Source organism: Pelecanus crispus, chromosome 11, assembly GCF_030463565.1.
Source record: "Pelecanus crispus isolate bPelCri1 chromosome 11, bPelCri1.pri, whole genome shotgun sequence".
Classification (NCBI taxonomy): domain Eukaryota; kingdom Metazoa; phylum Chordata; class Aves; order Pelecaniformes; family Pelecanidae; genus Pelecanus; species Pelecanus crispus.
Window position 1 is genome coordinate 27,631,542 of NC_134653.1, and position 22,936 is coordinate 27,654,477.

The 22,936-nt window shown below is 39.6% G+C and overlaps 1 protein-coding gene across 10 annotated transcripts in view; it reads right to left on the minus strand.

Annotated features, from left to right (window-relative positions):
* Positions 1-655: 655 nt before the first annotated feature.
* MED15 (mediator complex subunit 15) overlaps positions 656-22,936 on the minus strand; it is a 38,807-nt gene continuing 16,526 nt past the window's right edge. For 4 of the 10 annotated variants that reach the window (XM_075718594.1, XM_075718584.1, XM_075718590.1 and 1 more), the window contains 14 exons: positions 21,712-21,927; positions 20,914-21,179; positions 19,727-20,101; positions 18,459-18,548; positions 13,383-13,502; positions 6,920-7,062; positions 6,470-6,597; positions 5,442-5,576; positions 4,847-4,910; positions 4,609-4,675; positions 4,012-4,172; positions 3,641-3,807; positions 2,646-2,744; positions 656-2,503 (listed from right to left, as the gene is read on the minus strand). In XM_075718594.1, the coding sequence (XP_075574709.1) occupies positions 2,367-2,503; positions 2,646-2,744; positions 3,641-3,807; positions 4,012-4,172; positions 4,609-4,675; positions 4,847-4,910; positions 5,442-5,576; positions 6,470-6,597; positions 6,920-7,062; positions 13,383-13,502; positions 18,459-18,548; positions 19,727-20,101; positions 20,914-21,179; positions 21,712-21,927 (2,168 nt within the window). In that variant the 3' untranslated portion in view covers positions 656-2,366. Of the gene's footprint in view, positions 2,504-2,645; positions 2,745-3,640; positions 3,808-4,011; positions 4,173-4,608; positions 4,676-4,846; positions 4,911-5,441; positions 5,577-6,469; positions 6,598-6,919; positions 7,063-13,382; positions 13,503-18,445; positions 18,549-19,726; positions 20,102-20,913; positions 21,180-21,711; positions 21,928-22,936 lie in introns of all 10 variants that reach the window. The other 6 variants (XM_075718587.1, XM_075718591.1, XM_075718592.1 and 3 more) reach the window with 6 other exon arrangements.

Sequence of the window (22,936 nt, forward strand, 5' to 3'; positions counted from 1 at the left end):
GTGAGCAAACAGCTGTGCGCTGTTTAGCTGCCTGCCAGGTTAAACCACAACATGCCCCAACAGCTGGTAAAGTACCCAAATGTTAATACTAATTTACTCCTACTTTGGTGCATCTTTCCAAGGATTTGGGAATAAGCTATTTTTTATTATATGTATTGTACATGTATTTTTTATTTAGCAAATCTATAAGCAGCTTAGAATCATAGAATCATAGCTTATGACAGTTTGCCCATCAACAGAAAAGGCAGGCAGCTATATGACACACAGCTATTAATTTGACATGTTATGGGTACATGACCCACTTCCAGTTTTCATGATTTACTTCCCAGCTGAGAAGTTGCTGTATCTCGAGATGACTACCCTACCCTCTTAGTCTAACATCTTGTTACATCTTGTTTGAAGGAAAACTGAAAGGTACTGCAGTGACAGCTCTGAAAAACTGCACTAGGAAAGTTATTGTAAACCTGAGGGACATGCATGTTTTGCATCTATTTCCAGATATGTTTTAACCAAATTGTTAAGAAATAAATGCTTCAAATGTCTCAGTGCTAGACCCTAGCAATATCTTTAACTGCCCCCACCATTTCTATCCTCATTTCTTGGGATATGACTTAATTATGTATTACAAACTGTATTTGTGCTACTGGTTCTTTTGCCTTAAGGAAAGGGACCACCATGTAACAGTACCAGTTAAAAAACTACATCTTTTGTTTGTAGATACCATTACTAATCTCTTGACCAGGTCTTCCAATTCACTGTGAGGACAGTAAAAATAGCGTTGCATGGCACAAAGAGCCAAGTATGATTTCCTCCCCTAACCTTCAAAGCGTATGAATATTCACTTACCATAGAACAAAGTAACCATCATCCAAAGGATACAACAGAACTGGTATCTAAGTATCAACATGGGAAGAGCAGTATAATGTTAGCATCCAACACAGGAATAATAATAAATTTATTACAATAGAAACAAACAGATAATGCATTAGTTCATGTACAAAATACTGATAGCATTCTGCTGCCTCAGTCAGTGCTTACTAGGTACCCACATTTAAAGACATCCTAAAACTGATGACACCACACAGATTTACAAAGGTCATAGCAATTTCTTGACGCTACTGTTAAGAGAGCCCAGCTACTCTTTAAGATTTGCTGCACAACAGAGGGAGATGGAGCAGGATATAATGGGAACATCTGAAATCTGAAATTCTTCTGCGCCAGGAAATTAAGAGTGAGCAACTTACAAGCATGGGGGGGAAAATAAAACAATCACACTATGCATGAAATTAGAGTTACTTGTGGCAAATGTTTCCATTAGAAGTGCCCAGCAATAAGGCAGCCGATGACTGACTTGAGCGCCCATCATTGCTCAAGGCACAAAATATTAGTTGTCAGTTCTACTCCTGAGCTATGTTGTTTTTTTTCCTTTTCTTTTTAAACAAACTGATGCAGCATAGAAGCATTTTCACTGAACAGCATCAACTCTCAAAGGAAGCCAGATGCCTCAGAGAGACTCTTAGTAAAAGAAGAAATGTAGCTACGGGCCTGCTGGACTGATTTGTGTTACCAGGGCTTTATACTGTTGGTTTTTTCCCCCCCACCTTTACGTACACATTTACTGAGTCTACAGAGGAAGTCAGTGTGCATATTAATATCTCTTCTTTCTAATCACCTCACTCTTTTGGAGTGAGAAACATGTGGTCCATGCTAACCAAAACCCGTTTATACAAAGTAGTGTTTAAAATAAGCTATAAAATACTCTTTTTGCTCTATTTGGTTCCCCTCCCACCCCCAAATATAATTATCCAGATTTATCTCACATATTTGAGGGATGCCTTAAAAGGCTGTAATTTATCCCATCTCTGGGCAAAGCTAATAGGCAAAAAGATTCCTGCAACCACTGAGAAGTTTGCAAGCACATTCTAGTTGCAGCTAATTTATTTCTGGGGCAGTATCAGGTCACAAAACATACAGTGTGAAAAGAATACTGGCACTGAGCAAGCTTTGAAGCAAATTAGGACATTCTCTCCTTACTCCCTCTTATACCAGACTCCCTGATGGAAGTCCACAAATAATTTCTTCTCTAAGAAGACAATAAAAACTCATCCTAATACAGTCTCAAGAACCATATATACACATTTTGTATAGCTGAAAATGCTGGCAAAAGTCCACAGAGGCAGAAGATAAAAAGCATGAAAGCTAAATCTAACATCAAGTTCTCTACTGAACCTGACACCTAGAAACAAAACAACATAAGGCTTCTTTCTTCTGAAGTACCCTCCCCAAAATGTCATTTTCAAGTGGCATGTGGAAGAGGCCAGCTGTTGAGACCTTCTTTCTTACTTCATGACTTAGAAAGTGAGATGTTATGCAGCAGAGAGGCAGGCCTGACGAATACTTTGTGCCCAGGTGTTTAAGAGTGCCGTGACTGAATGCTTGTCTGGAAGTTGCAATAGTTTTGAAGTCATGTACCGATACACTGACTGCAAAAAGGGATTGGCTGCTGGAAAAAAAAAGATAACAGATAATGGAGTTATAATAAAAATAATATAAAAAAATTAAAAATTAGTAACATCAGGTGTTCACATTTCCCCACTATTACCACATACACATGCCCAACAAATGTCATGCTAGCATCCTCATACCATACTGTCTAGGGTTTTTTATCCACAGAGGGCTCTGATCTGGGTAGTCCGCTGGAACGCTGAGCTGTAGTGGCGGGACGTTTGGAAGATTCTTGTCATCTAGAATGCAAACACACTTCCCATCAGAACAAAGCATTCCTTGCTGGACAGAGGGGTTTTTTGTGCATAATTCACCTTGGTTTCTAGCCTCTGAACCCCAAGAAGGAACCAGACTGCACATTTCCATTTTTATTGGAAGCCAGTCTCATTGCTCACTTCAACAACACTCTTAAATTCTTGGAAAAAAAGCCTGGCAAACATAGGTCCATCTCTTACACATTTCTGCACCTTGGCAATCTCACCATTTCATCAGCTGGACTTCACTAAGTTAGACACCTCATTTTTTAAAATTAAGTGCCTTATGTACTAATATTTAGGACAAAAACACTTCAGATTTCTCAAACAAAGGGGAGGAGTACAGAATCTATTTTCCCTATTGGGATCCAAAGAGCAAAACAAGTTAATAGACTGTAACAGTTTATGCTTATTCAGCTCAGACAAAAAAAGGATGCAATTTGAATTTCTTTCTTGAACATACACCATTGTCAGTGATCATTAGTACAAACTGAAATAGACCCTCCCAAAAATTAACTCAACACTTCTCTAGCTCTGTCCTAGTTGTTGGAGGCAGAATAATTCTCACGTATCGGTATAGGTCAAATAGGGAATCAAGATTGTTGCTAGCAACAAGTAATTTTCTAGACAGTAAATAAGATTACCAATTGCAGCTTCAGTGCAAAGAAAGGATCAGTGTGAATGAAATCTATAGGTGCACCCTGAAGCAGCCTGTGCAGAATGTCACTATTAAGCAGCGCTATGAACCTGGTAAGTATAGACTTCATGTAGAAGTCACAGGTTGCCAAGATTCAAGACTGTTAGCAAAAAAACTCTTCAAATTTCTACAACCAAGCTCAGCACTTCTTTCTGAATACAGCCCTTAGTTCCTTCCTGCTTACCTAGCTTGCATATGAGATGAACTGTGCCATTATTACTGCAGTGGGAAGGGTCCAGGTTCACCAGGAATTTAGGATTTAATCTTGCAACTTCCCCTTGTAAGACATTTGGTATGGTCTGTCTTTCATCCTCTTCATATTTCCGTTTTCGAGGGGAAACAACTGGGGCCCTATGTAACATACAGTCCACAAAAGGACTAGGTGAAAATGTTATGCCAACGCTGCATTTGTCAAATACTTTACAGACGTAAAAAGGAAAGCTATAACTCACACCCATCCATAAACCCACCCGTTCTTTCAATAGTTTCTACAAATAAGTATTTTTGCCTTAAATAATGAACATTTAAGACAGACAGCAGGTCAATAATACATACGTAATTGGTGGTCCATGAATCGCAGTCATAGCTGGCATAAATGTACGGTAAAGGGAATGGTTGAAGACTGGTGAACGGATGTTGGCCAAAACAGCATCCAAAAGTGGCTGACACAAGTACTGCTGTTTGGTGGGGGGCACTGGAGGAGGTGGTGGAGTAGGCTAAAACACAAGAGAAGCCCCTTTTCTTTTAATCATCATCTCTACTATTGATTCTGCAAAATTTTATAGCAGTAAACTGCCAATGCATGAAATGCAAAGGATTCTGAAAACTGCATACAGTAACATTAAAAAAACCAAAAAAGTCCTCAGCTTTAATTTAGGAAGTCTGTCCTGAAATCAGCTGCAGAAGTTCATAGAAAGAATTACTCAAGCCTTTGCACAAAGCACAAGAATTTCAAAGGTCCATTAACAGATACGTATAGGTGACTTACATGAAGTAAATGCTTGCCCATTTTTTCCTGTTTTCTTATTTTGTCCAACCTTACCTGAAGTCTTAACAGCACAAGCAACAAGAAAGGCAAAAAATTATCTTGCCAAATTATAAGACCTTTTGGAACGAATTGTTTATCTCTTGCTAGCGCAAAGCGTTACATACCACAGCCATATCATTTTTCAGCTTCTCCAGAGCAATTTCGCATTTCTGCAGTGTCTTCAGAGGGCACCTGCAGAAAAGGAGAAATTTCATCACCACAAAATGGTCACCTCAGCTGAAGTGTTTCTGCTATCTAAGCCCCACAGACAGCTTCAGTGCCAACATGGCTGTATGCCAAACATTTCTAAATTTCTGGAAGACCTGGGGAATCTGATGTTCAGCCAAAAGGAAAAAGAGTTACCGTTTTGAAGGGTCAGTTAGGATATCCAAGAGACTCTTCATTTTACTCAGGTCCTTCTTCCTATCTGAAATAATATCAGAAACACAAACACTGACTAGAAGAATAGCTTCCATACTTGCAGACAGAAATACAGTATACTGTTAGAAATGAAAAAAATGAGCCAACACTAAAGAAAGCAGTGAGGATCAAAGATCTTTCATCTAATCTACTTGCATCTATGCCATTATAATTGCATCTATCAATCTAATTGAATACGAGATGAACTGTGCATTATTACTGCAGTGGGAAGGGTCCAGGTTCACCAGGAATTTAGGATTTAATCTTGCAACTTCCCCTTGTAAGACATATCCATTGCATAAGCTCTGTGTGTCTCAAAAACATCAGAAATACAGGAAAAGTGATGGGAATTTAAGGATGAGGATTTTACCCACTCTTCACAGTAAAATCTTTAGTCATAGGCAAGAAAGAGCAACTAACTTTCACTGCATTTTTAATCCCTGGAATAGAAACCATCACAAACGGCAAGGCACTGCTTCTTTCATCAGAAGAGATCACTGACAGAGAGAAATGCATGACTAAATATAGGGAACCTCACCTTCATTTTTATCTATTTTATTGATCATCCTCCGGAGTGGCTCAATGTATTTTGATAGCTGTTTGAGTTTCTCCAGGTACTGTTGCTCCTCTGACTGGCTAGAACTGGCTGGACTCATGACAGAATTTGGATTTCCTGGTAAGAAGTAAAGACTATGTGTCACAGGGATGATAAAAGATACTGCAGAACAACATTCTCACATTTCAGAATCGAGATCTGAAATGTGGCACTCTCAAAGTGTATCTCACGTCAAATATCCAAATCCACAATTGGATGCCCTCTACAGTTTAAGTGCTTGTCCAACCCTCTAATCTTTGTGTAGAAATAACATATTCTGTGGACAGAACAGCAATTCGCATTTAATACAACTTTTTTCTGAAAAGGTCCAACATTTCATATACCCATTTTCTAGGTCCTCGTTTTGCCTTCACTGGTGCATTAAACACTACATCAACACACTGAATTTGCTGCAGTTTTCCTTAAGTCGGTGCTTTCCAAACTGCAGAGCACACAACACTGGTATGGGAAGGAGCCGGTATGTTACTTCTATTCACTGTATCAGAAACTGCTTATTACATCTGGGAGAGAGAAGAGCACAAGTGTCAGAGTACACCTAGGAAGGTGTTTTGGAGCAAAGCAGCCTGCTGCCTGTGATTAAGTGGTTACATCCTTTACAACTGCATGCTGTTGCTAACGATTCCTTCCTGCATGGAACTAAGGAATCATTATGCCTCTATACTCTTGCTCCATTAAATTAAGTATCATTCTTTTTTCAAAAGATTGGGGGAGTTAGAAAAGCCCATTACATAGGTCAGTGATGAGAAAAGAGGTTTCAATTGATTTTGATTTGAAGTATCCATGTTGTTGTGTTATGTGGTGCATGTGACATGTTTACTACTTGCAATGCTGGCTGCTTTGTAGAGCTCAAGTTTACATCATGTCAAACAATAACAGGTTTCCTGGGAACTATTACAGTTACCAAACATACCCCAACTCACGGTCTGCAGTATAGTTTTCAGATCATTTACCTGGAGTGTTTAAAGGACCTGGGGATGGGACACTGAAGTTCTGAGGTGTTCGTGCAGCTGCTGGGCTCTGGGATGGTTGTGGAGATGGACTGGGGAGAAAGCTGCTGGGTGATGGAGCTGGGCCAGAGCTGAAAAATAAGCATAAAATCAAACCTGCCAGAATCTGACAAGGAAGCCTGATCAGCCTGTGAGCAGATATGCTTTTAGTAAGCATTGTTATGGCACACTGTAGCTCTGCCAGTAGGCTTGGTGAGGATTTGGTACACAACTTCTTTATTTAAAATGGGGGTTTTCACAGTATGTTCAGCACGATTCCACCTGTGCTCTCACTGAAGTTGATGTTAAAATTCTTTCACTTCAATGGAAACAGAGTAAGATATATCAAATGCTTCTGAAAACCTCACCCTTATGGCACCAACAAAGGTCCTCAAAAGTCGCAGTCTAGCTCACCTGACATTTGAATTTGGCTGAGAAGTTGGCTGGCCTGGCTGAGGAGATGGCTGCGGCTGTGGTGGTGGAGGCATTGATTGGGGCGTTTGAGCTTGTTGGACAGGAGATGGGGATGACATCATGGTAATATTATTCTGGCTGACCTGAAATGCGGAAAAATATAAGATCAATAACAACAAAAGGGAGTAGAGGATGGGAACCTAACTAAAAGGCTTTACCTATGGAGAAAAGCGTATCCTCATCCCTACAAGAAATGAAAGTGTTAGTTTCCTGTTCTCCCTCATAATGACAGTCCCACCTGTATCACTCTTGAGGCTCTCAGGGCAGTACTCCGTATCAACTTTACTAGAAATAACCATTAAAACTGCACATAATTTGAATAACTGTATAATAATTGTTTTTCACTTCCCTAACCATCATGTTGCAATTACAATTTCAGAAGTGCCGTCTGAAAAACCTGTATTTTATTAGAACTAAAGAAGAGCAGGAAGAAAAGACAGTTCTAACTTGAGAATTAACAGCCACAAAAAAAACACTCCTTATTTTGACATTTTAATTACAGTCTTCAGAGGTCTGTCAGACTTGACTGTAGCTTCCCAACTGGTTTTCTTTAGGAGGAAGGAAGAAAGAAAAAAAAAAAAATTAAGTAAACCAAACCACCAACATCTTGTTTAAATATTCAGCTTTGAAAGTCTGGGCAGAGATAGAAACACTCCAAACTGAATGGCTGGACAGAAAAAAAATGAAGTAGCTTTCTGACCTTTGGAGAATGATGAGGTATGCCTAAAGGACAAAAAGACAAATAAGAGCATTTCCAGAACAGCACCAAACTCTGGGTAATAACTAAGTTTATTCTACACACTCTGAAGTGCCAGAGCCAGATGATGCTCAAATTAGAGCAACTTCTCACATTTGTTCTAATGGACATCTTTCCCCTTGGTCACTTAAAACCAAACAAAAAAACCTGTATCATGGCCAGGACCATGGTATAGTAATGCAGATATTACGTGATCGTGTTTAAGACACACGCAGAGTTCTTATGGCCTGAGGCTATAAATAAGTACATACAAAGATAAACTGAGTTAGCCCACAGAGGCCACATATTGTGACTCAGTAACCCACGTGTCCATTCTGTAAGTCATTGATTAGCACCTTTATGAATTAACAACTGTTTCCCAGAGTCTAAATAATTTTTAAGCAAAGGTCCCAGTAAATCCACAAGTCCCAGACACTTCATGGGCACTGCAATTGGTGTTGTCCTTCACTCACTCGTTAAATATCCATCTAACTCATCCAACTGTTTCCAGAGGACATGACATTTAGCACGTTAAAAAGTAAGCATTGTATGGTCTACTTTTGCATGTATGCACTGAATATGACAGGAAATGCTTTGCTTGGAATATCACATTACAGCTATGCAAGAGGACATGCTCCACTAAAAAAGCCCAAACAATCTCCAGCCAAGTGCAAATGTGAAACTACTGAACTTGAAAATACTAGTTTAAAGCATAGTTTAAAATCAAATGCAGCCTGACATGCTATGATTTTTTTTCCTCCAATATTCAATAACCCCATTACCTTCACTACCTCTCCTACAAAGATATCTAGAACAAGTGAGGATGAAATGATGTTTTAAATCAGCTATTATAACTTCCTTTTCTCCATAATCAACAAATACTGAGACTGTGCTTACTGTTTTTCACAGGAGGTAGATTCTTTAACAGTATGTGTCTCCTCAACAGTTGGAAAAGCATTTCTGAGACTGAAAAGCATAGTCTGCCTCCCACAGAAACCAAGCCTCTCACCACTGTTTGGAAGGAAGCTAGGATGAACATTACAAAAAGCAATCCCTGATTTTTTTACAATTGTATTTAACATTCTGTTAAATAGCAAGTGATTTAGAACTTACCCATATGGATACTGCACACATTTTTCATCAAGTCAAGCTAAGACCACTTTTGAGTGGTTCATCACTTCCTGAAAATCAAGCCCCTTTTAAGTGTCTCAAGTTGGTTACATAAAATTACTTCTGAAAACTTAAATCCTTGTGTTTTGGGAAGGAAGGAGAAAGATTTTATTAGGGTTTTTGCCAGATTTAAACTTCTGTATCTATTTCAACACCAAGGTCCCTTCACATTAATTTACAAATGTTACAGAAAAGCGAAGAAAAGAACATGCAGCATCTACTGTGCACATAAGCATAGAACGAATTAGAACTTTTTCTGCATTACCCCTTCTCATTTAAGTACATGCATAAGCAAACAGCTTTTCTTCTTGCAACAGGTTTGCTCTCTGCCAGCTTCATTTCAGAATACCAAAGGCTAATGTCTAATATTAAGCAAAATTGTGACATTTTCAAAAACATATATTCAGAAGTATGCAATTCTGAATTTACTGCCCTACTTTTCTTTGAAAGCAGTTAATTTGCTATATAGCAATTTCAGATGTCTTCCTATAGAACAGATCTAAAGATGCTTTCAGCTTTAGATTTCTACATCGTTTGCAGGATATGGATTAAGATTATAACAATTTAATGAAATTTCAACTTCTAGGGAATGCTCTATCCCAGCTGAAACCAGGACACTCTTTCTGACTGATTCCCACTAAAAAGAAGGCTTAAAAATACCCAAAACCCAAAAATACCCAATAAACCCAAAAGACAAAAAAACCCTCCCTCTAGAGCTTTAACTCCATTAAACTCATTTAACTCCAGAGCTAAGCCATGGTTACTGACCATTTGCTTACCCTTCATCTTCAACATATACAAGAAAATGCAACTATGTATTTTTTCACTGCAGGATCAGAGTTTCTATATCTACAAGCATATTCATGGACCGCCATTACAGTCCACTGAACGTGAATTTACTCTGCAACTCTACAGTGACCTGATCATGACACCAAGCCCTAATTTTCTGAAGTCTTGCCCAAAAGATATTTAGGCTTGCAAGACAAAAGTTTGCACTTAATATCCACTAAATCAAAGCTATTCTTACTGTTAAGAGTGCACCATGCTGGAAGATGAACTTAGCTATGAGGCCTACCTCCAGTTTGCTGAGTCTCAGGCAAGGAACAGCACTCAGTCAGTAAGGCTAGCGAGAGTTTTTCAGAAGCTCCCGGTAGCAAGAGTGTACAATATGCAGAAGCTAACGGCAAGGAAAAAGAGACAGCAACAAGGAAGTGATGGATAATAATGAGGAACAGTAGAAACACTTTTAGCCTAAAGGAAAACTCTAGAAAGCATTTACACTACTGTACTTACAGTTCCAATGTTAAGCCAGTAAGCACAGCCTTGCCTACTCTGTTGCAAACTGGGTTTAAAGTTCACCATTATGCTGCTTTACGTGACAAAATGGTAACACTGCAGAGCTTCAAACAACTTCAGATACAGGTTTCCATATTCCCAGTCAGGCCAGTATCCCTTGCTTTATTTTAATATTAACTCAGTTTTACTTTTTTCCCCCTGTATTTTCAGTTTGCTGAAGATTTCTGTGCCAACAATAAATTGGAAGTTCATACTATTGCAGACTGCAATAAATTTATAGACAGAACTTGAAGGTTTTGACACTAGAAATATAGGAGAATGATTGGTATTAGCACATTAGTTAGCTAATTGCTAAAGCAAAAGCTAAGTATTGGATTAATCTTTTAAAATTTGAAGATCAGCAGGTTTCTTAAGCCAATCCAAATACGGTATATGAAACTTCTTTTAGCTGTTCAAAAAGTGCCACCACTAACATTTATTGTAGTTCATGTTTGGTAACTATTCAGGCACAAACAAACTTTGGCTAAGGAAAAAAAAAAAAAAAACCCAAAACCAAAAACCCAAAACAAAAACCCATCAGTTCTAGTTCTCTGGCAATTCAAAAGACCAGGATATTGTGGAATACAATGCCATATCAGTAAACATATTCTTCTGATTGAAAACACCATAATAGCAAAAAAAAACCCAACCAAACAAAAAACCCACTGCAGAATCAACTGAGCCTTGTGATAAAAAAAGGACAGATTGACTATTGTGTCATATGCGGTAAAAATAAATAGCCACACAGTATTGATATCACATCTGGTCCTTTTGTTGAAAGATATTCTTCAGTGCAATACCAAGATTCTTTTCTAAAGAGAAAAAGACACTCTGAACTACCTGTCACCACGTCTAAATGGCTTTTGATACTGTAGTCAAGGAAACAACAGTCTCTTAAACCAGTAATTGATAACCAGGTATAGGCTACAGCCCTTTACTGCTATTGTGAACAGCTGCAAGGACTCTGATGACAAGGAAGTACTAACATATCCAACAGACAATATTATTTAATCATTTTACAAAATAAAGAGGCATAAATGACAACATTTCTAATTTCTAATCCACCTAGAACCTGAACAAAATGTTTCAGCAGACAGCACTAGAGATTCATGCTGATCCAGAGCTGTCAAGTATATAGCATGTCAGACTGGCTTTAAAAACATGCTTCCCACCTCCATTAAACCATGACTCACTCACTCATCCTACCACCTGCTTAGGAGTAATTTTCACACCGATCACTGTTCATAAAGAAATTTCCTTTCTTCTTCTGCCTTCTCTAGTTGTTCAGTCTTCTACATCATTTTCACAATCCTTAGCATGCTACTGAGAGCACTCCTTGATGACCAATTCACTTGGTGTCAGAAATCAAAGCTCCTCAATAACCACACACATGACAGCACTAAAAGATCAGCCTATGGCACTGAATGCTTAAACTAAAGGTCTTTTCTTATGACCCAAATATTAAATATAAGCCAATCTAATACTTAAATACCTATCGGAAGGCCTCATCATCAAACCAAACATTGTGACTACTTCACATGGGAGATGATTGGACTGGATGATCTTAAAGGTCTTTTCCAACCTAAATGATTCTATGGTTTAGTGGGCATGGTGGTGTTGGGTTGATGGTTGGACTGATGATCTTAGAGATCCTTTCCAACCTTAATGATTCCTAGTTTTTACTTTCATTAAAAAATAATCCAGCCACCAAGCCAGGAAACATGAAATTACTACTGTACCCTTAACTGGTTTAGTGGTGGACTTGGTAATGTTATGTTAATGGTTGGACTGGATGATCTTAAAGGTCTTTTCCAACCTAAATGATTCTATGATTGTCTCAGTATATATAAACTGCTACAGCAAATAAAGCTCCAAGTAAATTCTCCTTTGACTCAACAGCTATGCCTGGGTTTTATTTCAGTTAACATATCAACAATGACCTGGTTTGAAATGACCATCCATCTTAAACCAGAAACAACAGATGTGTCTGCCTAAGTTTGCAAAATCTTTCTGGTCACTGTATCTACCTTAGCAAATTCCTGAGAAGAAAAGGCTGTGCCTACTACACTTGATGCAGCAGCACTAGGAAGCAGAGTTTCAGACATTCCACAGCCCCACAACAAGCTTGCAAAGGAAATAAAAATGCAAAGAGTGAAGAAACTTTCATTAAACCTATGAACAAAATGCAGCAGTATTAAGAACTAAAACTGCACCTGCTATTAAATTTGAAAATTAGCATCTAGAAGAACAAGACATGAGGTTCATGAGTAACAGATAGAAAAATGCAGTTGAATGCTATTCCACCATCAAACTACGATACGCATTTAAACCAGCACCAACCACATAGGGCTCAGCAAACTTCTGCAGAGCAGAGCAGTGCCTCGTTTTGTGACTTACTGGTAAGAACTCAGTTTCATTTCATTCTAGTTCTCCCCATTCCCGCTCCCCCAATATGACACATTTTGCTTGCAAAACATGACTGTGAGGTCTTTAGTAGATCCAGACCTGCACCAGGCAGATGCAGTACTCTGACCTCACGCATCTTCCAGCAACAGCTGGATAGGTGCTGCCAGCCTGCCTACACAGGTTCTTCTCTGGTGCAGGTACAAGTGGAATCCTTCTGGCCGTTCCTCTTACAAAACCATGAAAGAACAGAACAGCTCCATTTTTCTTGGTCCCTGATACCATGCCAAGAAGCTACTCAAACTGAAATGAGCCAAGTTTACTATTAATGAAAGAAGCACCTGTACAGAGCATGAACACATAAGGTCCCAGGCACAACTCAGCCAGCACACTGCAGTATTGACTGGCAACACTCTCATAAATGCACACTTGTGGAGTATGGACAGAGACTAAACAGAAACCACAAAGTTCTAATTTGAGACTTAATTATGAACACAGAAGTGTTTCAAATGTTAAAATAAATATCTATGCCACTTAAAAAATGCTTTATTTGATATCCCAAGCTCTCAGAAAACCTATTATTTAAAATGAAAAAGGATCCATAAAAAACCTAAACAGCCCAATACCCTGAGTAACACCAGCAAGTTAGTTGTTTGATGAAAAAGTGAACTTCCCCTTGCTTGAAAGCAAGTGCTATACAATCACGTATTGAATGCTTTGCACAATTCCTGACACAATGTGCTTTGACTCAGTAAATACCTGTGGCATTTGCTGTCCGCCCAAAGGAATGGAGCTTGGCGGCGTAGCAGACACAGCGGTGGTAGGCGGGAACCGTGGTCTTATTTGCATCCCACCTCGGGCCATAGGTGCGGTGATCATCTTTGAGGACAGAGGGACAACAGACAAAAGTAATCGCAAAACAAGAAATGCAGTGCACTGGCAGGATGAGAAGCACATGCAACCTCCAGGAATTAGGGGGAGCATGAAGGGAAGGTTAGTGAGCTTTTCTCTAAAGGTTAACCTAACATGCTAGCTTATAAATCAATCTCCTTTTTATATCCTTTCTATCCATTTTTAGAAAGCATCTAATGAATTCTAGGTTTCTTGAGAGAGTCGATATGTAGATTCAAATTCATGGATCAAGGGTTGACTATGCTATCATTTGCACGAAGGGCTTTTCCTAAATTTTGCCCGACATCTTAAATTTCTAGAATTCTTGGAAATAAGTACTCTAAGATTGTTGTCAAGAATGTTCCATATAAGAAGCTGTATAATGCCGTAGGTTTCGGATGTGCTTCCCCCACTGTGGACTCATAGGATTTAGTAGTATTTGCAAATGCAAATTTTGTATTTGCATATAAAAGAATTTGGCAGACAGTTCAACAGCAACTGTCAGTAGGAATGCTCCACAGTGAGCAAAATTTCAGGCCAACCTAACCTATGACAGTATAACAATGCCAAGACAACAAAAAGGACTTCTGGGTTTGAAAAAGCTATTCCCTTCCTTTTATAACCCATAGAATAAGTCAAATATATCCTTGTAATTTCCATCATTTTGACAAATACCCATTCCTCTATTACTAAGCTGTGCTAAAATATTCCGTTATGAGTCCACAATCTGCCTCAAGCTTATTGATGCACTATTTGATTCTCCAGATGTATAGACTGAGCACACCCTAAAGTACAATCGTTTAGGACAAATGAAGGTTAACATTAGAATTTGTATTTTAAAATAGTCTTAGGACCATGCTACTCTGCAGCATCTAGAAGTGCCTTTCAGAACCATCAGCCTGCACAAGCCACACAGATTTAATCAGATGTATCTGTGTAGCCCTCTGTTACTTAAAATTTGGTATTAGGCCATATATGCTGAGAATTTACAGCAAATACAGCAAATTTTTGAGGTAGTATTCAGGTAACTTTGGCAAATTCACTTATCAGTAAAAGAGCTTCTGTTCGGTACTTCAAAGATCTACAGTAAATTTCTCTTGACTACTTTTTTTTTTCCAGCATACATATTACCAAGAAACCTACACAGGCCCTAACTAACCTACAAGTTAATGAAGTCTCCTTTCAGTAAATGGTTTGGGGCATTCTTGCTTAGTGTTCTATGTAAATGGACTGAAGCAGCCAGCAACATGTCTCTTGAGAGTCAGAGAATGCATGTGCTTACAATTGTTAAAAATAAATAAAATTAAATACAACATAGCAAGACTGAAAAAGGAAAGCAATAACTGATAAAGAAAATTGTGTCAAATTCAGCACAGCTGTTAGTTCACAACATCAGAGCAATGCAGTCCCTTTCCATCCAGGCAAAGAGGGATGGTCAGAGACAGGATTTCAAAAGGGAAACAAATGAGAGCACTTCAGACATCACACACACATGCACATGTACACACACAGCATGCAACAGCCACCACAAGCAAACACAACAACCCAGCACTGGCACAAAGCACAGGTGGATGCTACAAAGTGCAGTGAAGAGCTACAGTATCAACATGAGAGCTGGTGAAGCAACACAACCCTAACAAAACAAAAACAAACAAAAAAAAAGGGAAATTGCTGGGGGGGGGGGCTGGGGAAACCACCTAACATATCCTTCCAGGCACAATCACCCCATCTTAGACCCTTGTGAACGCACATGGATCTCTGGAGAGTGCAAAATCCCAGGGATGTTATGGTGACCCGCATGTCCCATCTTGGTCCTGTTTCTCATGCCACACCACCAAAGTGTGAAGATTTAGATTACTTCCTCTGAAGTCAAGGAAGTTAGAAGCATATTCACAGTATAAGTGTCTGGCAAACCACTGAACACCAGCATGACAAACTCTGATTCAAAGGCTTGCAGCTGTTTGTTGTATTGTGGTTGGTCAAACATTTATGCACATGCACACAATTTTGGTTTTGATTTTTTGTATTTTTTTTTTAAATGTGTGCTTTGGAAAAGAAGTGTATATATAAAGCAACACCAATTTCACTCTCTTAACAAAATTGATCTATTTTTCCCATTCTCCAGCTGATTTACATTTATGAAACCTGTGACCCTTTGACAAAGGAGTCAGGAAAGGGGGTTCCAAAGATTTCATCTGTTTTATGCAAAGCAATATATCCATGAAGGAGGAGTTCTTGTCAGTCTAAAACCAGAAGACAACCAGAAGTGTTCAAGTACTTTTGGAAAAGATTTAAACTGAAGGCAAATCCTCCTCCACAAGTGAAACTGATTTATCTCAATTTACAGAATCAAGACTTTTACCCCATAAAAACAGAGAGCAAGCAGAGGAAGAGAGTCTCCTTCCACTGTAAAATACAAAACCCATTATTTGAAAAAAATGAAATGGATTATAACAATTAGAATCCTGAACCTGTAGTTTTCTTTCATCTAAAATCAGAAGATTCAGAATTCTGTAAATATGCAGCTTCTGGTGAGCATCTGTAAGTACTGTGCCACTGCCATTCCACAAAAGGCAGCTCTGATTTTCAAAGAGCAACAGCCAATCTACATTCTGAGCACCTGAAGGAATTGCACCAGTACAGTGATTTAGACTTTATTAATACTTGACTCCAGTTGATTACAGATTTTCTCTTGGTGCTGCAAGCACTTGTGTAGCACTCTGCAGTCACTAGGACACTACTTTGTTTATTTATCAGCTTCACCTGTGAGTTACATGCTCACAAGGGCTAGGCACCCAAGCAGGGTAACATTGACCTGCATGGTGTCTTTATGACTTCAGAGAGGAACTTCAACACTCACACGGATCCATGTTTAAACTTGGGATTGCTTTTACTTTTATGTAGGAAGGATGAATAGAAATTTTACAGAAAAGGAAAAACACAGCCATATCAACCAAAATTCCCAGTCTGAAAGTTCTTAGAGACTAAGTTTAAATGTAACAAGCAAAGATTAGGATAAGGTTTGTTTATAACAAAAGCTCCCCTGAACCAAATGAAGAACAGATTTATTAAAAATGCTGATGCTAGTGAAAAATGTACTAAATACAAAGCAAAATCTAATCTTAAAAGAAATTTCTTATAAATTAAAGAAAATCCATATACACTTTCAACACCAAAGCTGCATTATAATATTGTACACAGCCACAATCTTAAAACTAAATATTATATACAGAAAATACTTACACAAGCACAAGAAACCTATTTAATTATTGGATTTCACAGTATTAAGTGAATTTTAGTAGACTCATATTGCAATGGCATGAACATAAATGGAGTAAAGCCTATATGTGGAATTTTCTAAACTCCATCCATGATAGATGAGCAATCCCTGACTTTCCTACACATGTCTGAATAAAGCTGCAATACAAAACCCACTGTAAACCATCTTATCACCCAAAACTTTTCAAATGCACTGTGCTGTTAAGCCACTGGCATATGAATTCACTAAACAGGGCAAGAATTAAGTTGACTCTACATAAGCACAATCCATCTGCTTAGGAGTTGAAAAGAGCACCATTAAGTTAGTAAAAAGAAAAAAAGTCAGAGTGTCCTTCCAGTCAGCCTATGTCCCTGCAGCTCCCACCTGGAAATTATTTAAGAAACAAGCAGAAGTTTTAATTCACATTTCAACTGTAGAAAGAGAATTCTGTGTTGCTGCCAGTATTGTACCAACTGTACTTACCACTGCTTAGCTTTTACATCCTGTGTTACGTTGACACAAGCAGAAGGACCAATACAGAAACAGAACTTAGCCACCAACAAGGATGTGGGCCACATGAGAGTTATGATGGTACAAGACACTATTCCTGATACAAGGCTGGGAGATGTATGTTGAAGAACCAATTGTTATCACAGTCCATGTAAAAAGCTTCCAAATGTCTTACTGCATCTATAATATTACTTGTGCGCTGAAGGGAAAATGGTGCATACAGACATGGAGTGTCTGGGTATATGAAAAGAACTCTGCCATTAATCCTAGACAACCTCATTTCATCTGTCTGCCTCAGACTCTTCATCTACAAAGTGGTGATAATTGTACTTACCCATGTCTGTAAAATGCCTCAATATGAAACACTACAGAGGTAAGCCACGAAAGACTATTTCATATTCTTGTGGAAAATGGGATGAGAGGTTCAGCTCAAGCCATTCCCAATTTTTTTTGCCCATGTCTCCTTCATACCAGACACACATCAAGGAACAATCACTGGGGCTACAAGTGTATTGCAGGATAAGAAAACTGTGTTAGACAACAAGCTTTCACCCAGCACTTTTTTTTTTCTTTTTTAAATGTAACTCTGCACTTGTGACACATGCCATTTTTTCTTCACAATTCACATCCAGAACAAGAGCAATCTACTGCCCATTTTGCTCAGAAAAAGAATGAAAGATGAAAGGAATGAAAGGGGAGTGCAGAGAGATTTCATTGTCTATACTATTTTTTATGGTCGATACATGGAGATGGAAGGTAAATCAGATGTGATTAAAGATAGCAGGCAAAGATTCACAGTACAGAAATAGTTTACACAACAAAGCAGTCACCTAAGAAAGTTTAACGAAAGAAGAGGTGATACACTCCAGGTACCAAGAGTCAGTCTTGCAGCATGACCACAGTAGGCCATCTTACTGATGTGCATTCCTGTGTCAGTACAGGCAACAATCTTACCTACTCGGGACAGAGAGCATGCACAGAGAGGTTGTCAATGAAATCCTGCCTCTGACTCCAGGCAAAGGAGAAACAGCATAAAAGCCCATATCCCCTTAATAAAGGGGATGACCAGTGTCAGACCCCTCATCAGAAAGCCACCAGAAACCCATCTTCATGCTCATCTCTAGCATGCACTTGCTACAGGCCTGTAACTAGTGATACTGGCTCTGGGCCCTTACCTGCCCTGAAGCTCCCATCTGAGCAGCTTGGGCCTGAGCTGCTTGCACTGCTGCTGCTGCCTGCTGCTGCTGGACCAGCTGAGCTCTTACCTTGAGTATGAAAAGAGAGAACAAAGTAAACATACATACCCGATTTGGGTATGACACTTCCGTTTTAACTGTATTGACTACTCATAAAAAAGGGTGTGGAGAGAATATCAGCCTCACTTACATACTCTTCTTAGAGTTTCTGAGCTTGCTTTATGAGAACAAGTTCCCGTATTTCTAACATTTAGAACAGTCTTCCCATAGACTGTGCACCCAAGGTTCGATTTCTTCTTGCAACTTCTTCCCTGCACTATCAGGTCTTCCTATGACAATACCAGATACTTCAACTTTCTGGCAAACACAGTTAACCACATACATGTTGATTTCTCTCAAGCACACTGTCTTAAGCACCTACCAGTGATGAGCATTTCAAACATGTATACATTCGTTATGACTGTCAGTGTGATGTACATGCCTTCTAACTACTCCTAGCTTAGCTGGCAGGAGCACAAAGTGGATGTCATCAACTTGTCCATGTGGGGTCAGTATTTCCTCAAGTATGGCTGACACTCCACGCCTCCCCAGCAAGGCCCAAAGAAAAGCAGGTCTTGGGATTACGTCTGAGCTTCTGCTCAACAGCACATATGGAGCCCAGAAAAAACTGACGGTAATGCAACAGTTCAAAAAGCTGCACCATTAAAAGGATGACCCTGCAAGAGGTTCAACAGAGTAAAACTATTATCTTTTCCACATTCTCTTCAAGGCAGGAACTACCGGTATCTTAAACTTTGACCAAAACCTCTAAACATGCCAGCAGAAGCAAAGCCAGCATGCTAGAGAGCCAACACTGGCACCAGTCACATGCACTAGGTACTTCGAAGCACTTGCTCATGTTCTGGAACAGCAAACATCATGGAGGCAATTTTTCCTTAACCAGTTCTTTCTTTTTCTTTTTTTAACTTGTCCATTCAAGAGTAAGACAAGAAATTATTTTTAAATATTAGCTGCATAAATGGTTTTCACAGATTTCCAGAAGTCCTACTCTTAGACACAAAACTGTTCTCTATTGGCAGGCCCAGACATAAGCCTTTAAACTCTCCATATGCATAACATGCTAACCACAGATCTCTTAATACACTATGTTTTTTCCTACTTCATTATTAGCAAAAATCAAAGAAATTTTTTTTTATTTCTCTAGAGGATCATAATGAACCAGCAATCAGCTGGTCACTAGCCCTTACCTGCATTGCTTTTAATTGCTGTGGCGTAAGGGTAACAGGCATAACCTGACTAGGAATTTGTCCTGAGATTGCCTGTGGCTGAGATACCATGGGCTGGGGTTGCGGCTGGGATTGTGGTGGAAGTTGAGATTGTTGTGCCTGAGCAACCTGTTGTTGTTGTTGCTGCTGTTGCTGCTGCTGCTGCTGCATCTGTTGCATCTGCTGTTGCATTACTTGTTGAGGTGGCTGCTGCTGTATCTGTTGTTGTGGTATTTGTTGCTGCTGTTGCTGCTGCTGCTGTTGCTGCTGCTGTTGTGCCTGCATAGCCTGTGCGGCCTGCAGCTGCTGCATTTGGGCAATTCGCTGTAGTTGTTGCTGCTGCTGTTGCTGCTGCATCTGAAAAACAGGAAAAGCCAGGATGCTAAAGCTTCCAGCAATGTGATAGCAGCCTTATTTTTATAGCATAAACCAAGAGCAAACAGAAGCCTAATACATCAGGCTAAGGTTTTAAGTCCAAAGGGAAAGCCCAACCTTTTTATCCACTCACTCTTCATATATCTCCACTCTACATAGTGTACATCCCATGGTTTCAATATTACAAGCTTGTCTCTCTACTAAAACAGTTTTCAAAAGCAATGATGAAGTCCATCAGCTTCTCCTGTACAAATGGGCTCAGAAGCACTTCAAATGTAGCCAGCCTGCATTAGCACCACTATTTACCAGAAATACCAGAAGCACAAGAGCATGACAGCTGAAGTTTCCTCTTCTGTTTTTGTGCCTAAGGATGATAGATATATATGATGTGCTCAGCACATATTTTTTTAAAGTGGCAATGTGTAATTCACAGAATGACAAAACAGCCACTATTTCTAGAGTAATACAAATGCTTTTAGTTCTTTCCTACATCCTTGTTCTTGTCAGAATGAAAGACTATCCTGATGTTTATATATAGAGAAAGAGACAAAGGTTTTAGTTCTCTATTGCTATTACAGAAGAAAACAACCAAATGACTGTTAAGCCTTTCCTCTGGGATGTAATATGTTGTTGCCAATTAACTTGCAAGTCTAAACTGAAGTCCTACCCCAAAGTGGAAACGCGTTTTATAACAGGCAGAGCTGATATTCAGTAATTCCATGCAAGCCAAGCCTCACTTGACAAGTAACTGAACACAGTTCACCTCAATTGCCATTGTAACTCTTTGTCATCACCTGCTGTTGGTTTTGCTGCTGCTGCTGCATCTGCAGTTTCAGCATGTGCTGTTGCTGCTGCTGGACGGCTTGCAACTGCTGTTGTTGCTGCTGCTGCTGCTGGGCTGCTGCAGCTGCTGCTGCCTGCTGCTGCTGGACCTGAAACTGTTGTTGCATGGCTGACTGCTGGGCCTGGAATTGCTGCTGCTGCAAAGCCACCTGCTGCTGCTGGAATTGCTGCTGCTGCTGCTGTTGCTGCTGAGCTATCTGCTGAAGCTGAAGCTGGGCTAAAAAGAAGGTAGACCGTACTTAAAACATGAGAGCCAAACAGCGCAAGAGACAGTTACCCAGTGTAAGTCATAATAATTGAAGATAATCCCTACAGTGCATTAATGTTCTTCATTGAATTAATGACATTTCCTACTACCAACTTGTAATTTTCACTGCCTACATTGAGTCAGCAACCTAGGTAAAGAATGTAAAAATGCGCAGGAGGAAATATGCACAGAGCTCGCTAGCAGGAAGTACGGTACCCATAGAAAACACCAGTGAGCTCTACAAAAACCAAGTTCTGAAGTTGACGTCTTGTAGGACAAAAGAAGCATTTGCTCATACAACCACCAGACTGTTTCTCACTATACTAAGGAAGACATTTATCCTATTAGGTAGCAGTATTTGAAATCAATTCTTCCTGCAGTTCACCTGGCTGATTTAGCCAGAAGTATGGAATCTCTTCAGCACCCTTTCCTTGTGAAAGACAGTTATGTACTGAAAGACTGATCCAACAATTTCAGTGGTTGAAGCAAACAGAACACTTACTCTGCTGAGTAGCTGTAGAGACACCAGGCATACCATGAGGGGCCATTCCTGAGGTTCCAGGAGGCTGCTGCTGCCCTGGGAGACTCATCTGTTGTCCCATTGGGCCAAGGCCACTCATCCCACTCATCGGTGCTCCTTGAGCTCGGGAAGCCATACCCATTCCGGGCGCCCCTGCTGGGGGACCTCCAGTTAGATTCTGCAGGGCATTCATCGGATCTACAAAGAAAATAGTTACCAATATGCAGCCAGCCATGCAATTGCCTCCCCAAAATCCTCTGTTTTCCACCACCCACTCTCTGATCTGTTGGCTTCAGACCATGACTAGATCTAATACCCAGAGAATCTAACATTCAGTGCTCTGCCTGTGAGACCACAAGATGCTTCTGGCACATCTTTGCCTCTCTGTAAATAGAGTGGAGATTATTTAAAGTGCTTCAGATTTGCAAATTTTTTCAGATTTGCAAATAGATTCTAAATACACTAGAGAAAAGGAACTTATTAGCCACCTCTGAATTTATATGCAAGTCAAAACAAGCTGCCAACAAAACTCCATGAGGATATCCAGCTTGTAACCTCAAAAACCAAGAGAGTCCCACTGTGGATCCAATTAGCCTCTTCCTCCCGAGGTCAACATGGAGAAGCAGTGCTCAGAGCAGAGAAAGTACTTTGCTATACAGTTTCCCCCATAACATCACGTTTATTATGCAGTGGATAAACTCAGTGCCTTTCAAGACAATTGTCATAACCTGAATCCTAGGCACACAGAAAAGTGAAGTCAAAGACGGAATGGCAATTCAAGAGGGCAAAACACAACATGGGGTGCAGAAGCAGTATTAATCAGGTACAGCAACACCCCCTTTTTCTTAAGAATATTTCTTAAGAATACTTATAAAATAACTTCCAACTGTCTAGGCTGGAAGTTAATCAATCACAGACACTGCATATTTAGCCTACAAGGGGATAAAAAATAGAGGATCATACTACGTTCCTAGCATACACTGCTGTAAGAATTAGCACATGATCAGATCTAACCTCAGTCAAATGGCAGACCACATATGCCCCACAAACACAATGATCGCCTCTGATGCAACACACTGAGGAACCCAAAGCTGGTAATGGAAAAACCTGGACTGCTCAGCAGGAGATTATTTTCAGTCACTCTTGCTCTTTCAAGAATCTTAGCTTTGTGAGCTAACAAAAGTACACACAGGGAAACAAACAAGTC